Source organism: Eschrichtius robustus, chromosome 19, assembly GCF_028021215.1.
Source record: "Eschrichtius robustus isolate mEscRob2 chromosome 19, mEscRob2.pri, whole genome shotgun sequence".
Lineage (NCBI taxonomy): Eukaryota > Metazoa > Chordata > Mammalia > Artiodactyla > Eschrichtiidae > Eschrichtius > Eschrichtius robustus.
In genome coordinates, this window is record NC_090842.1 from 2,032,173 (window position 1) to 2,053,864 (window position 21,692).

Genomic DNA, 21,692 nt, shown 5'->3' on the forward strand with positions numbered 1-21,692 from the left:
GTTAATTAGACCGTCAATATGGCATGCTCCTTCGGACACGACTTTCTCTAAGGAGCCCCCAGATCTGGGACTTTCTGGGGCTGGAAGAGGCCATGCCATTCAACAGCGCAGCTTACTTGTGGGAGCGCCCCAATTCTGAAGGCTCACGCTGCCTCGAGGGACACGGCACCTGGAGACACTCCATCGTGCAGCCCCCTGCACCCCAGGCCCCATCACGGGACTGCCAGGACAGCCATGCCCCTTCCTCTGGAAGGGCCCACACAGCTACAGCAGGGCCGCCACAGGCCCAGGGGCCATCTCCTAAGAGGAAACAACGTGACAGCTGCTGTGGTCATAAATACATTTTATTCCATTAGAAATGCACAAGCACAGTGCTGACAACATCCCCCTAGAAAAGTAGGTAAGCAACGTTTCCATCAAAATTGTTAGTCTTCTTTTGCAAATACCTATTCTCATTACGCTGAACAGAGCACACAGCAAAAGGCTTCTGCTACTCCACTTTTTTTTCAATTTTGTTTTTTGTTATAAACACCATAGCAAATTAAAAAAGCTGTTTGAACAGAGAAAAATATCGTAGTTCTTGATTTCCCGCGTGTACTTAACGCAACCGCGCTGTGCTTCCTGCTCCTTCCCCGGACGCGGCGGGGTGATCAAAAGAAACAGGGTCTTCGGGCGGGGGCGGCAGGGGCTACCGTCGTCTTTATTTACCGGCGCGCTCTCCCCGAGGATGAGGCACTCGGAGGCACTCGAGCAGAACGTGTGCGGGCCCCCTCCCGTGCGAAGCCGAGGGACGGGTGCGGGTGACGGCAACCAGCGCTGAGCGGTGGCTCTGGCTCGGGCCCTGTCTGGTCGGTGGCCGTCCCCTCACTGGATCTGGATGGCCCCATGCTCCAGCTGCATCTCGGACTGCAGGGTGGGCTGCAGGGCGTCGGCCGCCTGCAAGAGGGGAGAGGGGGCTTTCTATCAAAGGGCCCAGTGTGCGCGTCCAGGCCACTCCCCGGTCACGGACACCAGCGGTTTTCAGGCACAGAGTAAACACACACCCGAGCTGGAGGCTGGGGCTGGGGGCCCGAGCGTCGCCCCTGCTCTGGGAGACAATGCTCCCGGCAGCTGTGACAGATCCAGGGCCACGGTCCGTCTCTGCGGGGCCCTGTCTTGGCCCCTGCTCCCCCCCCACCTACCCACCGCCTCCCACACGTGCCCCTCAGCTCCCGCCACCAGCACTGCATTCCCATTCCCACTGGGCGTGCACTCCAAGTGGTCAGCACGTTCCCAGTTTTAAAGTAGTTTAAAGGAAAAAAACACAGTCTTGGAATAAGTCACTGACCATCCATCTCAGCCACCAAGACGGGGCTCCCAGATGGCGATCACTTGGGGGGTGTTTCAGACTCCCCTAAGCCGCTGGTCAAAGGCAACATCAGACTCTCAGAGGTGGGCTCCGCGGCTCCCCTGAGGACCTGTAGCTGGAGGGGCCCGGGGCGGTGGGGGCGGGGGGTGGCACGGTGCGTGGAGGAGGAGGTGGAGAAAGCCACACAGCGGAGGCAGAGTCCCGGGCGGGGCCAGCGCTCCGCCTACAACTGCAGCTCAAGGGGCCGTTGGCGGAGGCAACACGGCATTTTCGTAGCGGGGGTGGGGGGGTGGGGGCGGTTCCCCACCCATCTGAGGACTCAGCACAGGCCTCCTCCGCGCTGTCCCGAGGCCACGAGAGGGGCTGGGCTGGGCTGGAGGGACGACACAGACGTGGACCTTCTGGAAAAGGGAATGGACTGGCGCGCGCTGGCAGCTGCAGAGGGGGGCGCTCCAGCCCTGCCACAGGCTGCGGGGGCCCCTCCCCTTGAAGATCTGGAAGAGGCGGCTCTGAGCCCAGGCACCCGGGATGGTGGGGCAAGGGCGGGGGGTGGGGCTGGGCTGGGCACTCGGGAGGCCCACACTCTGATGGGAAGCCCTGCCCTTGCCCCTCGTCCTCAAAACGCGGCAGGAGACCAGGGCCCCAGGCAGGAGCGGAACACAGCGCAGCGGCGCCTGCACAGACGGGGCGCCCTCTCCCCTGCCCACGGCTGCTCCGGGGAACGGGCCCACCCCTCACGCAGCCTCTGGGGCTCGGGGGGCTCGGGGGCCTCGGGAGCCAGACCCGTCCTTCCCCAGGCACCAGGTGAGGAGTACAACCCCGTTCTGAGCAGCAAACTCTGGAAGGAAACCCACAGGAGGGCGGGAGGCCTCCTGCTAATGAAGAGACCATCGGGAGACCCGTCCCCGTGCATGAGGCGGGCGGGGGCCCAGGGAGGAGGCTGGGCCCTGGGGACCGAGCCCTTCTGCAGGGAAGACACCCCGGGAAGTGCACATGTCCCCCTCCGATCTACTGCTCTGTGTCCTATGTGGTCCCCAAGACCTGCCGGGTGTGACTGGAGACCAAGACACTGGCGGGAAGTCAGGCGCTGGGAGCTCAGTGGACATGGCTCCCCTCGACAGTGACACCCACACAAAGACCGCAGACCTGGGCCAGGAAGACCCGCCACACGACACGCACCCCAGATTCAAGGCACACATTCTGAGTACCCCCGTGCGTGTGAAGCAGCAATGACATGGGCGTCAAACCCGCCCAGCTCGGACGGAGCCCCGGGGTCCTTCTTTAGGACAGATGTCCCTCGCACCACATCAGTAAGCTCGTCCACCCCCCCACCCCAAGTTCTGTGGGCTCTCTGTCAGCCTCATGCCCTCTCGGTCACTCTCCAGAGTGGCACATGCCTCTCTGATCACCGCTGCACAAAAGCACGAGTGTCCAGGCCGCGGCTGCTGCCCACGTGGCACAGTGGACAGGTGTGGGGAGAGCAGGGGGCTGCGCCTTCTCCAGGACACACGTTCCAAAACTCTGGGCCAGGTGGGGACTTGTTGTGAACCAGGGTTAAGTCCCCGCAGGACCGCTTATCACCCAGCCAGACACCTGGTCACCAGGGCCACCTTGGGCCACCTGCCTGGCCCTGCTGAGCCGCGTTCCTCAGCAACTACCAGCGGGGACAGGACATGACACCTAGCACGGCGACCAGCGGAGGCCGGGAGGGGAGGGGGACCGCGTGGAAACTCGGGGCTTTAGTTCTAAGCGTCAAGGCCGACGGCATGATACACGCACCTCATCAGTGCTGGGCAGAGGAGGGGGTCCAGGGAGGAGGCAGAGAGGGGCCAACAGGCTGAGGTCACAGCAATGAGAGCCCCCCGCCCAGAGGCGCTCAGCAGTGAGTCAGTGAGTCAAGCCCACAGCCCGAGGTTTGAGGGCACCGTGTCACCCTGGCCCCAGCAGCCTGAGCTGCTCCAAGGGCACCCTCTCCGGACCGCGCCCTGACAGACCTTGATCACACCGCCCCCAAACAGGCTCAGGCACGAGCACGGGGGCCCACGCCTGGCTCCCCCATACCCAGGGGAGGCCACAGTGGTCGCCCAACCAAGCACACTCACTGGGGCCGAAGGGGCGAACGCTTCGAACATCTCGAGCAGCAGCCCCCACGCCGACCTGACAGCTCAGAAACTGTCCAGATGGAGCCCAAGCGCTGCTTTTCTGGGGCTCCCGGGAGAGCGCCAACCGCGAGCAGCGCAGGAAGAGGACCGCAGCCCAGCGCGGCACAGCGCGGCCCACCAGAGGCTGCCACGGGGGAAAAGGGCAGAGGCCACAGGCAAGGGTTGCAAACTGACTGCCCGTGGCCGGCAGGCGCGCAGACCCTGGGCCGGCCCTGCCCCAGCCCGAGGAACGAAGAGGTCTCAGGTACACTTAATTTGGCCTCTAAATTTATAGGTAAACATTTGTACGAGACAAGAGTATCTCAAGAAATGGTTTAAGGCTGGTATCTGGGCCAAGAAGTAACCTCTCACCTTTACACTTTCAGGCACTTACAAGACACGGAGTCCCAAGCGAGCGCCTACGTCCACACCATGCACCTCTCATGGGTCACTTACCTTCCTCGCGGGAGAAGGCCCAAGGCAGAAATGCCCAAGCGTGTTCACTACCTGCAGGAGGCCCGGGCCCCGTCCACTTCCCAAAGGGAGGACCCACCTGGGCTGCAGCGGTGTGGTCGGTCACCGGTGCCAGCTGCACGTACTGGACCTGGATGTCGCTGCCCTGGAGCGGCGAGCCGTCCACCCCCGTGGCAGCAGGGTCCGAAGAAGCCACGGCTATCAGCTGGGCCCCCTGCAGCACCTGCAGACACAGAGCAGAACTGCGTCAGCACAGCCGGCGCCGGGGGAGGCCGCCCCGTCCTACCTGGACCGTGGGGCGGGGCACCTGCTGACAAGGGTGTGGCGTGCGGGTGTGCCGTGTGGACGTGCACGGCAGGACCAGGCCGCTCCACGGCATCTGCAAGTCGCCTCCCTCAAACATCCAAGTGCTGGACACAGAGAGGGGCGTTTAGGCCTTACAGGAAAAAATACCCAAAGAGCGAACTGAACGCAGGGATGTGGCGAAGCGCGGGTCTGAGATGGAACAGGAGCTAGAGCACCTGGAGACCTTCCCAGAGTCACCGCTTTCTCAGGTTCACGGAAAGGGGAGCCTGAGGGCAGCCAGGAGGACAGGCAGACGGCGGCAGGGCCTCGACCCTGGGGCAAGCAAGACACATTCACTCGAGCGTCGGGGAGGAGCGGCCCCCAGACAGTGGGCCACTGATCGAGTCTGAGAAACAAGCAGAAATGTGCATGTGAGTCACAAGACCCCAGGCTCCAGAGGGAGTCGAGAAGGGCTCTGGGTGTGAAGAGGAGACACAAGCTGGAGGGTGAGGCCCAGATCCCAGGGGAGGATCCGACTTGCCTGCAAGGAGACAAATCACGGATCACGGACCCCCGTCCTGCGCACCAGGAACCCCACTTGGACTGTACCTGGAGGGAGGGACAGATGAGGCCCCCGTGACGGGCTCTGGGTGACGCCATCACTCACGAGCGCCCACCCCAGGCCCACCGCGCCCTCCAATAGGCAGGCAGGCGGACTGGTGCCTCGAGGCCCCACAGGGAGGATGGCGAGCGGCCGGGGGGCTCCGAGGCTCTGCATTCACAGGGGTGAGCTGCCATGAGCTGTGGGGCTTTTGACTTGGGGCTGCACTCCCACCCCCTCAAATTACACGCCCACGGCACCACCTCCTGGGGGCGCTCATCAGCTGCCCTCGGCGGGGCAGCCGTAGTCACGCTTCCTGACCAGCCCACGGCCTCCCACACGGGGTCAGAGCTGAGGATGCTGAAAATACAGTCTGCGGTTTCAAACGCGATTCTAGTTTTTGATGAGCTAAAGTTCTATTTCTTTAATAATGAATCCATCAGTGGAAAAAAACAGGAAAATTCGATTTTCAGGATAAAAGACGGAAGTCCTAACTGGTTTTCCTTTTGTGTCTTCAGAAGCCATCTGCAAACACAGTTTCACACCTCGCAGCGGCCAGCTCTGCTGGGCAGAGTGACGGCCAGAGACGGGTATGTCCCAATCCCGGGCCCCGGGCGATGTGCCCTGACAGCAAGGGCACTTTACAGATGGGACTGAGCCGGTGATCAAGGTGGGGACAGCGTCCTGAAGCATCTGGTGGCCCCGTGTCACACAGGCGGCTCAGAAAGCAGAGACTCTTCCCACATAACAAAGCGCGGACACCACGCTGATCTGGAAGACGGAGCAGGGGCCACCAGCCAAGGAATGCAGCACCTCTGTCTCCCCGGGATTCTCCAGAGGGAACCAGCCCTGTGACCCCTAAACTTCAGCCAGCAAGGCCCGTGCTGGACTCATGGTCTCCAGACTGTGAGAGGACACACTTGTGCATACTCCACCACGCGTGGTCACGTGTCCCCGCAGCCACAGCCCACGCAGACGGCCACGCTCATCTCCTTGGCTTCCTCCTTCCGGGCGGGAACCGGCTTCTAGGTCCCCAAAGAGCTGACCTGACAACAACGGCTCTCTGTAAAACACCACTCTGTCCTGTATTAACTGTTTGTACTAATGAGTTCACGAGAGGTTTTTAAAAATTGGAGAAAACTGACGTCCCCTCTATTATTCATTTTCTCTTCCCCAGAACTTATCCACCACCAGATCATTCATGGTCAGAAGTAAGACATGGGCCTGCCCAGTTCTGCAGCTCTGCCACCCCGTCGCCAGGGAGCAGCCATGCCCTGGACCCCGTGGGGACGAGCAGCCTCGGGCAGCAGCCGGTGTGGCCCCAGCAGGGCAGAGGGCAGCGGAGCTCAGGGGCCACCCACACTCAAAGCCCAGCGCCCCCTCCTCAGGAGGCCAGGAGCGCCTCCGCTGGGGTTCAGTCACCCTTGTGGCTTTTTACGGAAGCACAGCACGTCCCAGGAGGGCCTCCGGCCCACACACTCCCAGCAGGGACAGAAAGTCAAAGGGTCCAAGCTGGGAAGCCAGCAGGACCTGAAGACAGGGGGACGGGAAGCTGAGTCTAGCCATTTTCCCACAAAGAGCAAAAAGTCAAAAGCCCACCCCAAATCACACAGCCACAACACGTTTCCTTACTCTGAGCAAACAGAATAGACGGGCCTGTTCCGACTCTCACAAGCTACGTGTCAGGACGAGGGCCCCCGGGGGTGACCTCCACGGGGGCGGCTCTGCCAGCCGGGCCGGCAGTCCCCCACCCCCAGGCGCACCTGCTCCCCACTGGCCCGTGCCCCAGCCGCCTGCTTGGCCGTCCAGCCTGCTGGACCACCGCCCCCTATCCACCGCTGGCCTCCTCTCCCCTGAGGACGGGGCCGGCGGCGGGGACCAGGGACTCCCGCGTCCCTGAGGACAGGGCCGGCAGCGGGGACCAGGGACTCCCGCGTCCCTGAGGACGGGGCCGGCGGCGGGGACCAGGGACTCCCGCGTCCCTGAGGACGGGGCCGGCAGCGGGGACCAGGGACTCCCACGCCCTCGGGCCCCTCTGAGCCCTGGCTGCCTCGGCCACCATGCACCTGACTCCAGACTCAGCCATCCCACGCAACGGGAACATGAGCTCCATGATGACACGGGTGGGAGGGGTCTCTTCTGTTCACTGCCAGATCCCCAGCGTCCAGCAGTGTACCTGATGCTCAGTAACTATTTCTGAAATAAGTGAAGATCACGCTGATGTTGATGAGGAAAGAGGACGAGGAACAGGAGGGGAGTGGAGCGGAGCTGGTCCCGTAGCGCAACATTCAGAAGCGTGTCCGCACGCCCTTCGCCCTGGCTCTCTTGTGGTCCACTCTGCCCCGAGCCTGGCAGTTCTGGGGGAACTTAAGAGACTCAAACGAAAAGCTTTCAGAAGAAAACAGGAGGAAGGAGGGGTTAAGCGTTGAGGAGAGACCTTGTCAGCTGGAGGATACGGGCTGGTTAGGATGCCTTTCTCGCCAAGAGTGACAGCTCTGGAGCCGTGAGCGGGGGAGAGGCAGGAAGAAACACACAAGCCAGGCTCACGGCCCGCCTGCTCCGTCCACCCACCCGGGGCCTTGGGACCAGACGCAAGGCCAAGCCCCTGGCACCCTGTGAAGAGACGCATGCACATCCCCAGCCGGGCCCTGGAAAGGCAAGGTCAGTCTAGGGCATCTGGATCCCCAGGCTGGTCCTGCATCAAAGCCGGACACCGAGAACCCAAGGAGCGGGTACGCACACGTGCTCTGCAACCTCAAAGCACCAGCCGAAGGCCGGCCTGGCACAGCACGGAGGGCTCAGGCAGTCATCCGCTCATGGTGGACGGGGTGGAGGGGGGCGGGGCGCGCGGGGCAGGGCGCAGACATGTTACACTGCGAGACGTTGGCTTTTTCTCTGAGTCTGAATCTAGCCATGTAAACCATCTCGAGTTAACTAAAACGTCTCTAATGACCGAACCCCAGCAAGCGGCTGGCCTTCACCGGACACTCCCCAGCACCCGCTGCCCACACGCGCGGAGACCCCCACGCCGCTCCCTCAGTTAAGTGCCCACTGCGTGCGAGGCACCGTGGGCAGGACGCGACCCCCAGGAGCCTAGATTCTGGAACAATCCCCGGGCTGTGAAGGGAAGTGACTGCTTCTCAGGACGAGCAGATGAGAACTGGCTGGCGTCCAGATACTCAGCTGGGGGGACCTGGGCCCGTTAGAAGAGGGACAGGAATGCCCGGGGACGGGGACGGCAAGGGAGAGAGCCGGGGGAGGTGCCAGAGGAGAGCGCCACTGAGGGCTGAGGCCGGGGACACAAGCTGTGAGGCGGTAACCAGTGCTCCCCCGTGCCAACCCCACCCCCGCCTGCAGGTCCTGGACTCGACTACAAATGTTAACTATTACAACGGCGTCACAGTTTTGTCACTGTTGTACACGGTGAATTTAAAGTCAAATCTAAGACGATCTTTTAATGAAACCTACGAAATCATGGAACTTCTTTCCGAGCTCTGCCTGCCCTCTGGTTTTGCGGATGAGCCACACCTCCCTACAAATGGAAGGTGCGCTGCGGTACCTGCGAGCGATCTTCTTCCTCTCCGCATTCTCAGTAAAGTGCCTCTTCACGTGATCTGCAGAGCTGATTAAATCTTAAAAATTACAGTGTCAGAAACCCCGGAATCTAAACATGCAGCGTTTATAATAAGGAAGGTCGGCCCATTACCAGCCTGGCGGGTAAATGAAACATAGAAAAATATTCTCAACTGGGAATTCTTTCAAAATGCCATGCCCTTTAAACGTTTCCACCCTGGTTTGGTCTTGATAAGCGATTCAGGAATGGGTTGAACACCTAGCGCCGAGCGAGCACGAGCACGGACAGGAGGGAAAGACCTTCCGGGCCTTTCGATATCACCCCCGCCCTCCAGGCACCGCCCTCCCCCGCTCCCCCCAGAAAAGTGCAGGGAGGGGGTCTGCTCTTCAGGTGGGGCGGCAAGGACAGCCAAGGGGGACAAGCGTCTCCATGGAACACGGGGCTCCGACTCCAGTGGGCAGAAAGGGGCCCGCTTCTCACGTGGCACTCGCACGAGGGCACCGCCAGGCTGGGAGAGGCTGGCGGTGACATGGCCTCCAGGGCTGCTCCACCCACCAAAGCTGCCTCGCTCATCCGCGGTTTCAGTTACCCGCGGTCAACCGCGTCTGAAAATATTAAATGGGAAATTCCAGAAATAAACAAGTCCTAAGGTTTGGCTCGCGCGCTGTTCTGAGCGCTGTGATGAAATCCCGTCCTGACCTTTGTCCTGCGTGTCCCGCCCGTTAGTCACTTAGCAGCATCTAGGTTATCGGCTCCACTGTCTTGGGATCACAGGGCTTGTGCTCAAGACACCCTTCTGTTACTTCGCAATGGCCCCGAAGCACAAGAACAGTGATTCTGGCCATCTGGATGTTCTCTTACTGTGCCTAATTTGTAGAATAAACTTCATCACAGATGCGTACGTACAGGAAAACCCTAGTACAGGTCTGGTGTCACTCGTGGTTTCAGGCGTCCTCTGGGGGTCCTGGAACACATCCCCCGCAGACAAGGAGGCACGACTGCGGCGCCTTCCTGCAGCCTTGGGAAGGCACCACCGGGGCCTCGCCTGGCTTCCCTCCACAGCGGCACACGGGCCCCGGGGGCCTCCGCACTCGGGTGGGAGGGTCACACGGGCCCCCGCTGTGGGCCCCTGCGCCAGGTGCCTGTCCCGAGTGACCGGCGGGTACCCGGATGGGACAAGCAGCTTGCTCGGTGAAGCCGTCCTGGACACGGACTCAGAGCAAAGCCCTGTTGGGCTTTGGTGGACGGGGAGAGCGGCCCCCACGAGGAGGCCCGGCTGCCCCATCCGCCTCCAACTCCGGCTTAAGAATATGTCTTCTCAAAACCGGACGAACCGGGCTTCCCTGGTGGCGCAGTGGTTGAGAATCTGCCTGCTAATGCAGGGGACACGGGTTCGAGCCCTGGTCTGGGAAGATCCCACATGCCACGGAGCAGCTGGGCCCGTGAGCCACAACTACTGAGCCTGCGCATCTGGAGCCTGTGCCCCGCAACGGGAGGGGCCGCGATAGTGAAAGGCCCGCGCACCACGATGAAGAGCGGTCCCCGCACCGCGATGAAGAGGGGCCCCCGCTTGCCGCAACTAGAGAAAGCCCTCGCACGAACCGAAGACCCAACACAGACAAAAATAAATAAATAAATAAATAAAGTAGCTATAAAATTAAAAAAAAAAAAAAAAAGAATCCATCTGCCAAATGCAGGGGACACGGGTTCGAAAAAAAAAAAAAAAAACCGGACGAACCTTGGATGAGAGAACGGCCGTGAGGAGTCAGAAGGCCGGCTCTGCAGTGCCCCGCCCCGCCCCCCCACCGGCCCCCGCTGCTCAGGGCAGGAGCGACCCCCCCAGCACCCGGAGCTGGGACATCGCAGGGCAGCCAGCAGCACACCCGGCAGAGACAACCCCACAAAGGACAACCCAAAGGGCCTCTCCCGAAGGAGGGGCAGGAGCAGACGCTCTGGAGGGAGGACGCTTCTCCTGAAGGTAAAACGAGAGAGCGAAGCCAGGACAAATAAAAAGTGCTCCGCGGGCCAACCACACGGGTGCCCTCGGCGGGGCCACCGCGCAGCTCTTGACACACACAGTCAGGCTGACCTGGATCTTAGCCGGTGACAAGGACTCCCGCTGCGCAGAGCAGCAGGACCCCTGCGGCACCCGAGGCCGCTGGACGCCCGCCGGGGGTCCTCGCTCTGGCGGGGGGACGGGGGCGGCCCCAGAACGAGCACAGAGTCAGCTTGCGGCCAGAGGTCCTGCCGGACGGCGAGGGCCTGGCTCACCTGGCTCCCACTTCTCCCGACCACGAGCCGCGGCACCTTCCTGCTTCCTGCTCGTTTCTGTCTGCAGCCTTTTCCCAACAGGCGGTGGGGGGCAGAAACAACTATCTAACTGGAAAGCCGCGAGCTCCCAGGACAGTAGCCAGAAGCAGCGCCTCCGGGCTTCCCAGGGCAGCTGCCCGCGGCTGGACCGGGCGAGGGAGCCGGCGGGGCCGCGCTGCCTCGGAGAGACACGCATGCGCGAATGCGGGTGCAGCTCGCGCCACCTGGCCGGCCTCGGTCACAGGCTTCCCTGGCGTGTTTCTGAAGCAGAGCCCATTATTTTCAGACCAAAGAAAAATGGCACAGTGTCCGAATCTGAAGCAGCCGACTAAGGGAATCCTGGATCTACAAGCGCTGTTTCTCTGGAGTGCACACATCTGGTTTTTCTCTATATTCTGCCAGTTCTGAAACGCTGTCTGATACCCAACTGAGATAATGCAAAACTGATGCAAAGCCTAAAATAAATGCAAGGAGCCCAAGGACTTTCCAGTAATACTTAGAAACAAAACTCTCAATCCAACCAAGAATCCACCCAGACACACACACACACACACACACACACACACACACACACACACACAAAACACCAAGCAAAAAACCCTCATGCACCCACAAGACAGGCATTGAGCACAGCTTAATTAAGTGTGTGGCCAGGAGAAGGACGAGACCCTCACACCTGAGGCCTCCGGGAGAAGCCAAGGTCACTGACCTGTGTCTGCATTTCCGCTTGAACCCAGCTGGTTACGGTAATGCACCCAACCAGTGGACTTTTCCAAACCTGGATGTTAATTCAAAGAGCAGCTTCCCCCACGACAGAAAGATGAGGAGGTGAGAGGAAGATGCCGCAAACCGCCAACCGGCCAGGAGACCCCGCGACACAAAATCTATTTTGTACATTTGTACAGCAAACGTCAGAAACAACCAACCATTCTTAAGCCTCTAAACCCAGGGACAGGAACACTAATCTGCTTCCTTGGATCCCACTTGGAGTTCCTGCCCACGAGGGGGACGGCCAGACACAAGCACAACTGGCAAGGAACCCCAGAACACAACAGAACCGGACCGAACAGCGCTCCCCGGGTGTTCCTGGAGCCCTCAGTGCGAGGCCTGGCCTGCAGACTCCTCACAGGACTCAGGGCTCCAGCCAATGGATGCAACGTTTTAGAAAAGCATGCTACGGCCAGGCCAGCAAGCTGGCGCTTCCAGAGCTGCAAGGCCAGCAGTCAGGAGCCAGATTTACAGCTCGGGGCGGTGGCTCCCGTCAACACAAGCGGCTTCTGCCCTCTGCTCTGTTCCTCCTTCCAGCATCGGGCATGAGCCTCAATCACAATCCGGAAGAAAGGAAAACAAAGCCTAAAAATATGATAAAGCAAAAGCGGAAGTCTGGAGATGCGTGGTATTCAGCTCATCATTCCAGAGAGGGAGGCGCTCCTGGGAACAGATCTTAGCCATGTGTCTTTAAGACTTCCAGTCGAGTGAGGTGGGGGTGAGGGGGAGTGGACTAACTCAGCCAGAGTCAAATCCAGGGCCTCCACTAGCCCGTGGGCTCCAGGCCTCTGGCTTCTAGAAGGGTCAGGTGGGGGTGGGTAGGGAGCGGGTAAGACAGCACTGGAAGAACAAAAAAGGTGTTAATTATGCATGTAAGTGACCTGTCCTGTCCCGGGGAAGGAAGAGGGTGCCCAGCCATCACCCTCACGGCGGCAAGGAGCTGAAACGCCAAAACGTGGACACAGACGCTGCAGCTGCCGCGACCAGGAAGCAGAGCGCAGGCCGGGGTCGGGCTCAGGCCGGCCTCCCTCCCTGCTCCCCACCCCCGACTGTGTGCTCGACTCCCACTGTTTCTTTATTTAATTTGGAAAACTCATCCTACAGAACCACAAAAATTATCGTCGTGTTCACTGTGATGGGATGAAAGAAAGAACTTCCAAAAAGAGATGACGCAATTTTCCTACTGAGCTCCAGTCAGCAGGGAGCATTTAACAAAGGACCCACCATGCAAATGGCCGCTGGGACCCAACTCCACCCCCGGGGCCGTGTCCTCCCCAGGAGCCTGCCCGCCTGAGGCCGCGTCTCAGAACAATCCATGCTGATGTGAGGCACATGAGATTACTGTGTGGTCAAGAAGGTATATGGGGACCAAACAGCCCAAATCCCCTTTCTGCATCCACAGCAGAGCTACCACAGGTCCCAAATCCTTCCTGGGAACAGACAGGGTGCTCTGGACTGAGTGTCGAAGCCCTGATTCCCTGAGTGATGGGGCGCGGGTGCGGAGGTGGGGCCTTCAGGAGGTATTAGGGTTGGATGAGGCCACGAGTGTGAGGCCCCTACGAGGGGTCAGTGCCCTTCTAGGAGGGGGAGAGACACAGGACCCCGCCCACAGGCACACCAAGGAAACCACGTGGGGACATAACCAGCAAGAGGGTCCTCGCCAGAACCCGACCGCAAGGCACCGTGGTGTCGGGCTTCCAGCCTCCAGAACCATGGGGCACACATCTGCCATTTCTGCCCCGTCCATGGTACCCGATTACAGCCGCCCAACCCAGACAGGGGGAGACAGGAGACAAACATCCCGGCCCCTCCCTGCGCCCTGCAGAGGGGAGCTTGGGGCTGCGCTCTGAGGCAGGTGTGCCATCCGCAAACACGCCCAGGCTCACAAAGAGAAGCTCCGTTCGTGTGTGACAAGTGCTTGTCTACACCGCACGCCGTGCTCAAGGGTCAACTGATGGACACCAGGAGTCAGAAACGGTGCAAACGTTTAACTTCGGGTGTAAAGAATGCCTTCCTCTAAGTGAAAAGACACCTGAAAGCAACCCTCCACGCTCAGCCAATAGGAGCCTGCCTCGGGGGAGGGCACGTCCACACTTCACTTTACAGTGCATTCCGCAGCGTAGCCAGTAGCCAGTGCGGGGCTGTGTTGATGACGCTGTCCCGCGTGCACTGGAAACGAGACACCACCACCACGTGTGACCGCTAACGAGAGGGGGCTGGATGGCTGGACGGCGGGGAATCTCACAGATCCCGTCCCACAGCTGCGGGCTCCAGCTGCACCCCCGGAGAGGAAGCATCCAGCCACTGGGCTCCCTCCGCCACGCTCCCTCACTGGGTAAGCCCATGGAAGCCAGTGGACGAGGGGGCCTGGGGAGGACGGAGCCAGGAGAGCCCAGCTCCCACAAGAGAGCGGCCGACACCAGGGATATGTGTCTGCACCTGCCCGGCCGCACACGGGGTAAAGAGGGCTTTGAGGGCTGCCGGCGTCAGGGTCACATGACCGCCAGGGCCAGTGGGTTTGCGTGGGAGCAGCAGGACAGGCCGGGGTCCTGGGGCCTCAGCCCAAGAGCTGCAGTGCTGGGCACTGGGCACAGATGGCCTCTTGTCTGTTATCGCGAGTGGCCAGGGAGGAAGCTGAGACTCAGAGGCTAACTTACGTGCCCAGGACCGCGAGCCAGGAAGAAAACCACCAAACAGAAGAGGCTCTGAAGGCGGCTGTTCCGACTCCCTCCAGGCTGCCCCAGTACAGCGCGAGGCCAGATCCGGTCACGTGGGACAGGGGCGCGTTAGAAAGAGTCAAAGAAGGGCCACACAGCAAATCAGACAAGAAGAAACCTCAAAAGCGTCATTTGACTTTAGAAATCAATTCCCTGTAAAATATAAGGAAGAGCCGCACTCTCCACCTCTCCCCATCAGCCTCCGTGATGAAAAGGCTTTGAGCCCTTCGTCCCATCTCCTTGCCAAACACCTGCCCATCTGGCATCATCCGCCTGGGGGGATCCATCTTCCGGCTCTGGGGGCTCCGGGGAGCTCAACTCAGGTGCCGGGGGAGCGCCGCCCTAAATGGAAGATAATTCTCTCAAAAAGACCCACCTGGCAGTTACATCACAAAGACCTACTTTTAAGGAGCCCCGCTTTCCCTCCTGTTCGCCGTGCCCGGTTTACCCGAGTGCCCCCCGTCCCCTCAGAGCCTGGTCTAGACAGCTGACGGCCGCGGCCGCGTGTGTGGCCTGGGAGGCACCTGTCTCCCCCTCCGCGCCCGCCCTCGCTAGGTAAAGCATCTGCTAGCAGGCGGGGCGGCTGTCACTGGGCTGGTGGCCCACGCCGCCCCCTTTCTAGAGGGCTCCGCTCCAAAGTTGGCCATCCACACCAATGTGCATCTTTCGCCGCAGGAAGGCCACCGTCAGAGTCTGGGCCGACCTTCACCGGTCAGCACGGGGGGCGTGTCTATAGAGCAAGGGGACAACATGGGAACGTTACGTGGGCACGGGGCTGAAAGCAGCAGCTCAGCGGGCAGCTCTGAAGCCGGGTTGGGGCCACCCGAGGAGCTGTCTGCTCGTTTTACTTTCGCGTCAGCAAGAAACATTGCCCGGATTCTTGAAATCAGTGACTGTATTCGCCTACACACGAAAATAATTCTAGATTAGTTTTCTACCCTGAATGCCTGTCACGCTCAGCGTGCCTATCGGTTCAAGGGTCCTTCAGTCCCTCCCTCCCTCTTCCTCTCTCACACACCTGACAGGGGTGCCAGGTGCTACCCTCTCTCTCCAGTCCAAGCCCAGTGGCACGTCACACGGATTTCATTTCATTAGGGGGTCGTAAGTCCTCAGAAGAGATGTAAAGAAAGACGGGAGCGGAGTTTGCCAGTACACCTGCAAATGTCCCCCTTAGTCCCTGTGTGAGAGGAAACTCAGCATGAGGGGAAGCCGTCCCGATTCCTCGGGATCTTCTTCACCACAAATCGACCTCTGCTCTGGAGCTGCATGGAGCCCGAACACGAGCATGGCACCGGTCCTGCCTCGGGGGTGGGGGGGGGGGTCAAATGTCCGAACACAACGCCCACGGGGCCCAGGCTGGGGGCCCGACTGCGTCCTCCAACTCTGCCAGGCATTCCAGTCCCGCCGGAGCAGCGGCCTGTGCCCACACCCGGGCGCCCTGATCAGACCGGGCCTGTGATTTCTAGACGAAAGATTCCTCACGAACACACAATGAAGCCAACGGTCACCCTGAAGTGCACCCTCACAGGGAGTAAAAGTGGGAGATGACATTGTGCTTGAAAGGTCTGTCTTCTGCAGTAACTCTGCTGAGTGGCTCAAGGGCTCACTCGTGTCCCAGCCCTGTGAGAGCTCTCACACCACAGGCCCATCTGGAGGCCCCGGCCCCGCGGCTCAGCTTCCTGCAACTTCCACCACATCCTCCTGAGACCTCCAAGCCCTGGAGACCCGTGGCGCCGGGAGAGCCCAGCGCCAACTCCGGCACCCCACCCGCCCAGATCCACTGTCTAAACTCAGACGCCTCACCCGGTGCAGCGACTCCCCTCTGGGCTGCAACCACCAGAGTCCACACATGACCCCACCAAGAGCACGCAGAGCGAGCCTCCAGTCTCTACAACATGGACGGCCAGAGCTCCTGGGGTTTGCTCGGGGAAAAGCCGGGGCCTGGGCAGAACAGGAGGGAAACGTCCCCACGGGTACTTTCCATCCCCTATTTCTCTGACTGTAAGGGAGTGAACCATCTGGAAAAATGGCCAGCACTTCACGGGGCAGCCCCATTACAGGGCTGGCCTTCCACCCACCCTCCTCCACAGCTAGAAATCCAGAAAGTAAATTCCTGGTGCAGGAGTGGTAACTCGGTTCCTTCCAACAGACAGCAGCTGCCCTGACGGCGTCTGGAGTACAGTTGCTGGGGTACCTAGCTGCTCTGCACCATCACCCAAACGGCAGGGACACTGGTCCAGCACCAGGCATGGGCTCCACTGCCCGCTGCACGCACACCCTTCACGGAAAACACAGACAGTGACAGAAAAGCTTCAGGAGAGGCCAGGGCAATCACCAAACCTTCCTTATGCAGAAAAAGTTCTACAACTTAGGCCTCACTAAAAAGAAATTTGGAATTAGTCAGAGTCACAATTTTTCAGCCTACTGAGCTGTAAGGTTTAAGTAAGTACTCCTCTGGACATTTCCAAGTTATTACTCATGACTAAAATCATCAGTGAACATATGCTACATTTTAAAAGGCTTAAAAATAAAAGTGTATCAAAATGCTTTTAACTCACATGCATATCTTACAGTTAACTAATGCTAATCTGAAATAATTACTATTGTATTCATTCATCAACAAGGAATCACTGAGTACTGACAACTGATACTACACTGGGTACTGTGAAGAACGGAAATGAACAAAATTTGGATCTAATAGCATTAAAGCTATTTAACTTAACATTTTAAACATATATTTGAAAATGATGAAATTGATCAAAAACGATTCTCGAATTTTAAGGCCTGTCACTCCTCCCTTGACCGTCTGGAGTCAAAGCCTTTGAGGTGGGGCTTGGCCAAAGGGGCTCAGGGCCGTGGGCGATGCGTCCAAACAATCGGAAGGGCCTTTGGGGTTTTCCTGTAAAGCTACTCAGCCTCAACTGACATGAGCCTCCAAAGACATCGTGACTCCAATGACCTACAATACTGGAACCGTACACGTAAGTAACCACGTGGTGCAACTTCTTCTAAAAACACCATTACAATATCCTTCCCAGCCCAAACCTCTGTCAACCTCCTCCTGGCCTGGTCCGACAGGAAACCGTCTTGTTTGTAGCCAGCTCCAGGGACAAATGACAGGCCTGGACTGCCATGCCAGCGTCACTAACTGGTCTTCCTCAGCCACACCTCCCATGGGCCCAGGAGGTGGCGAACAGCGAGTCCTGGGAGTCGGGTGCCCCTCCGGCAGCCCCACCCCCGCTGGGGACCAGGATTCCCGAGGAACGGAGCCGGCAGCAGGAGACGCCACCGGGTCCCGACGGGGCCAGCTGCCCCAGGCAGGGCGACAGCCTGCAGCGCCACGCTCGGCTCCCACGGCCGGGCGGCAGGAGACGCGCCGTTGTTTCTGAGACTCTTCTAGGGTATTTTGGGGAACCACTCAACACCAAACTCCCTCCACATCCGGCCTTTTCTCATTTAAACGATATTTTCCACCATTTCTGGTAGAGAAGGCTTTTCCATGAGGGGTTAATTCCCTGAGCTACCTAGGTTCTCCAAGTTGTGTGTCTGTGTTTTGGAAGGAATGTATTTTCTTGAAGGGAACATTTTTATTAGAAGTGAAGTGACAGTGTGAGGACTTACCTGGTGGCGCAGTGGTTAAGAATCCGCCTGCCAATGCAGGGGACACAGGTTCGAGCCCTGGTCTGGGAAGATCCCACATGCCGCAGAGCAACTAAGCCTGTGCGCCACAACTACTGAGCCTGCGCTCTAGAGCCCGCGAGCCACAACTACTGAGCCCACGTGCCACAACTACTGAAGCCTGCGTACTTAGAGCCCGTACTCTGCAACAAGAGAAGCCACTGCAATGAGAAGCCTGCACACAGCAACGAAGAGTAGCCCCTGCTCGCCGCAACTAGAGAAAGCCCGCGCGCAGCAACGAAGACCCAACGCAGCCAAAAATAAAAATATAAATAAATAAATAAATAAATATTTTTAAAAAAAAGAAGTGAAGTGACAGTGTGTACCATCTGCAAGGCTGAGACTGCTCTCCTGGCGTGCAGACCACTAAAAGTGGACTAGAGCCCCTGGGAATGGCAGACACTGTTTCACTGCTACAGATAAAGGCACCCTACACACACACCACACACACACACACACACACACACACACACACACACACACACGGCCCTTCTTCTCATCCACCCCAAAAAAGGCCTACACTCCAAAAACGTCCTACACGTAAAATGTTGGATACTTCCCATCTCTTCTAATCTTTTTCCCAGCTGGGTTTATAATGCCTCATTTTATGGAAAAAGTTCCGAGAGCTACTGAAATTTACTTTTAAGCAAAGTATCAGGATAGACACAAATGCCAAAGAACTCGAGAGAGGTTTAAGAGTCTCGAGAATGCCAGGGCTGTTTAGTTAGATACTGGTGAAGTTATCTCACAGATGCAGGACGAGAGTAACCTGGACACGTCACCGTGTTGCCTTTTTTTAACACGTGACCCATGCATGTGTGTGTTTCTGTGTGTGTGTGTGTGTGTGTGTGTGTGTGTGTGGCATATTCATTATTGCAGAGACGGGCTTTGCCAGAACACACACAACTCCCAGGTTTCCAAGTGTCCTGACGTCTTTCAGCCTACAGACAGACAGACAACTTTTTTCATACGCATCTTAGATGACGTTAACCACAACTGTAAAAAAATAAAAATAAAAATCTACCAAAATACGCATCTAGTTGAAACAGTACTAAACCATTTCGTGATTCACAATGTAAGCAACATGACTAAAGCTCCAGTCTTTAAAGATTCCCCATACGGCTGAAAATCTCCCAACTATGGAGAAAAAATTGACCCAGATTCAGATGTTCCAACAGACACGATATTGCCTGGCAATGGCGCTGGGACCAAGTGAGCGTTCACATCTCACTAGATCTGAATCGCCTGGATCCACATGCCCTCCGGAAGCAGCTCTGTGAATCTTCATGGCTCTGCTCCACACCTGAGTGCCTACTGAATGCACGATGCGACAGGCAAGGAACAGCGCGTGGATCTGCCCCTTACCTTTCTCACACACTCCTAGCTTAAGTTACCTCCCCCCAATAAAACTCCTAAGGGCCAGGCAGAGGGAGCTCTGTCACTTTGGTCTCCACAGAACGAGGCAGAGAAGTCAGATCACAGCTCACAATCATCAAAACTTGCTTGATCCCTTGATGATGGTGATGGTGGTGTAGGGGGAGGTGACGGTGGTGGAGGTGACAGTGGCTGTGCAGTCCTGGTGGTGGAGGCGACAACAGCAGTGATGACAGTGGAGGTGGAGGTGACAGTGGCTGTGCAGTCCTGGTGGTGGAGGTGACAACAGTAGTGATGACAGTGGAGGGGGAGGTGACAGTGGCTGTGATGTTCTGGTGGTGGAGGTGACGACAGTAGTGATGACAGTGGAGGGGGAGGTGACAGTGGCTGTGATGTTGTGGTGGAGGCGACAGCAGTGATGACAGTGGAGGGGGAGGTGACAGTGGCTGTGATGTTCTGGTGGTGGAGGCGACGACAGCAGTGATGACAGTGGAGGGGGAGGTGACAGTGGCTGTGCAGTCCTGGTGGTGGCGGCGACAACAGCAGTGATGACAGTGGAGGGGGAGGTGACAGTGGCTGTGCAGTCCTGGTGGTGGCGGTGACGACAGCAGTGATGACAGTGGAGGGGGAGGTGACAGTGGCTGTGCAGTCCTGGTGGTGGCGGTGACGACAGCAGTGATGACAGTGGAGGGGGAGGTGACAGTGGCTGTGATGTCCTGGTGGTGGCGGCGACGACAGCAGTGATGACAGTGGAGGGGGAGGTGACAGTGGCTGTGCAGTCCTGGTGGTGGCGGCGACGACAGCAGTGATGACAGTGGAGGGGGAGGTGACAGTGGCTGTGCAGTCCTGGTGGTGGAGGTGACAGCAGCAGTGATGACGGTGGAGGGGGAGGTGACAGTGGCTGTGCAGTCCTGGTGGTGGCGGTGACAACAGCAGTGATGACCGTGTTCTAGAGACCTGGAGCCAAGGCGGGGGCTTGAGGACTCATATGAGAGTTGGGGGCTGCATCCATCCTGGACTTGACCTCCCCGCACAACCCTGGAAGAGTCACTGCCTACTGTCCCCACGTGTAACGGGGAATAACATCCCCTAGTTCACATCATCAACAGCAACACAAGAGGGCCTGGGATGTCGGAGGGGGCACACGTCCAGCTCCAGAAAGGGACACCGGCCCCGTGGACAGCGGGCTGGCTCCTCCCATGGCTGTGGCACCAGGGGTGGCCCTGCCGCCCATGGGTCACCCGCACATGGTGGGGAGGCCGGAGCATGACACTGGAGGTGCAGGGGGGCCCAGCCTCCTCCTCCTGGGTTGTGTTCTGACCTTTAGTTGCAACTCAGTATTAACTAAAACAAAGGTGCCAGTGCCCTCCCAGGAACGGGCCTGCCCTCGGGTGCTGACGAGCCCTGGAAACAGAGGCGCTGCAGACACGGTGGCCAGGGGACCTCGCGGTCAGCCAGCAGCAGCTGCTGCTTATCCCAAGACAGCCTGCTTGGGAGCACTGCTTCTTAGTCACACGAATAAATGTTGCGGTCTTTGCTTTGTTTTCTTAAACTCCCCCAAAACCAAGATGAACAGAATGCAAAACTTAGAAATCGTATAAATCTAGATTTTAAAAATCCCAATTCGTTAAATGCAGAAAAGGACATTTTAAGACTGCTCTAACAGTTCAACAAAAATTTAACAATACACAATAATCATAAAAAATGCACCCAACTTTTACCATCAGCCAAGCTGACCCAATGAAGCACACAGTTAATAAGTGTCAAGTTTCTCGCTGCAGATTTTATGCCACTTGGGTGGGCGGGCTGAGATCTCGATGCCAGCACTGACAGACTAACCCCCAGCCCACCAGCCTGAGCGGGGAGGCTCGTTTCCGGGGCTCGTGGTGCGTGATTCACCCAGTAACCGTCTCCATGGAAATCCACTGGGCTGCTCCGGGCACTCAAGCAGGCCCCTGCCTCCCCGTGAAGGACACGGGCCCTGCCCTTCAGGAGCTCACGGTCAAGCCACACCGGGCCCAGAATGGATGCCGAGAGACGTCACATCCCTCTTTGCCAGCAACATCCTCTGGATTCAGACCAGGGCGTGGACATCCCACACCGCCCTCAGGAGCGTGGTCACCATGGGGCCTGCATGTCTGCACCCCAGCTCTCAAAAGCTGGTGACATCTGCCCCGTGGACCCTGCTACCGTGCTGTGAGGCCCTGGGCCACTGGGGGAGCCTTCATGGAGAACCGAGGGGCTGGGGGGACAGCCCAGCTCCAGGCCCGGGAGGGATCCCCTGGACAGGGCAGCCCCGAGCCTCCAGACGACCTGGTGACATGACGTGGAGCAGAACCACCTCCCTCCCGCTGGGCCCAACGAACCCCGAATGGTGAAGGGGAATAATTTTTATTTATTTTTTATTTATTTGTTTTTGGCT

At 58.6% G+C, this 21,692-nt stretch overlaps 1 protein-coding gene across 8 annotated transcripts in view; it reads right to left on the bottom strand.

Annotated features, from left to right (window-relative positions):
• Window positions 1–336: 336 nt before the first annotated feature.
• The window catches only part of BANP (BTG3 associated nuclear protein), a 103,465-nt gene continuing 82,109 nt past the window's right edge, over window positions 337–21,692 (bottom strand). For all 8 annotated transcript variants that reach the window (XM_068528825.1, XM_068528824.1, XM_068528823.1 and 5 more), the window contains 2 exons: window positions 4,043–4,186; window positions 337–936 (listed from right to left, as the gene is read on the bottom strand). In XM_068528825.1, the coding sequence (XP_068384926.1) occupies window positions 865–936; window positions 4,043–4,186 (216 nt within the window). In that variant the 3' untranslated portion in view covers window positions 337–864. The remainder of the gene's footprint in view (window positions 937–4,042; window positions 4,187–21,692) is intronic.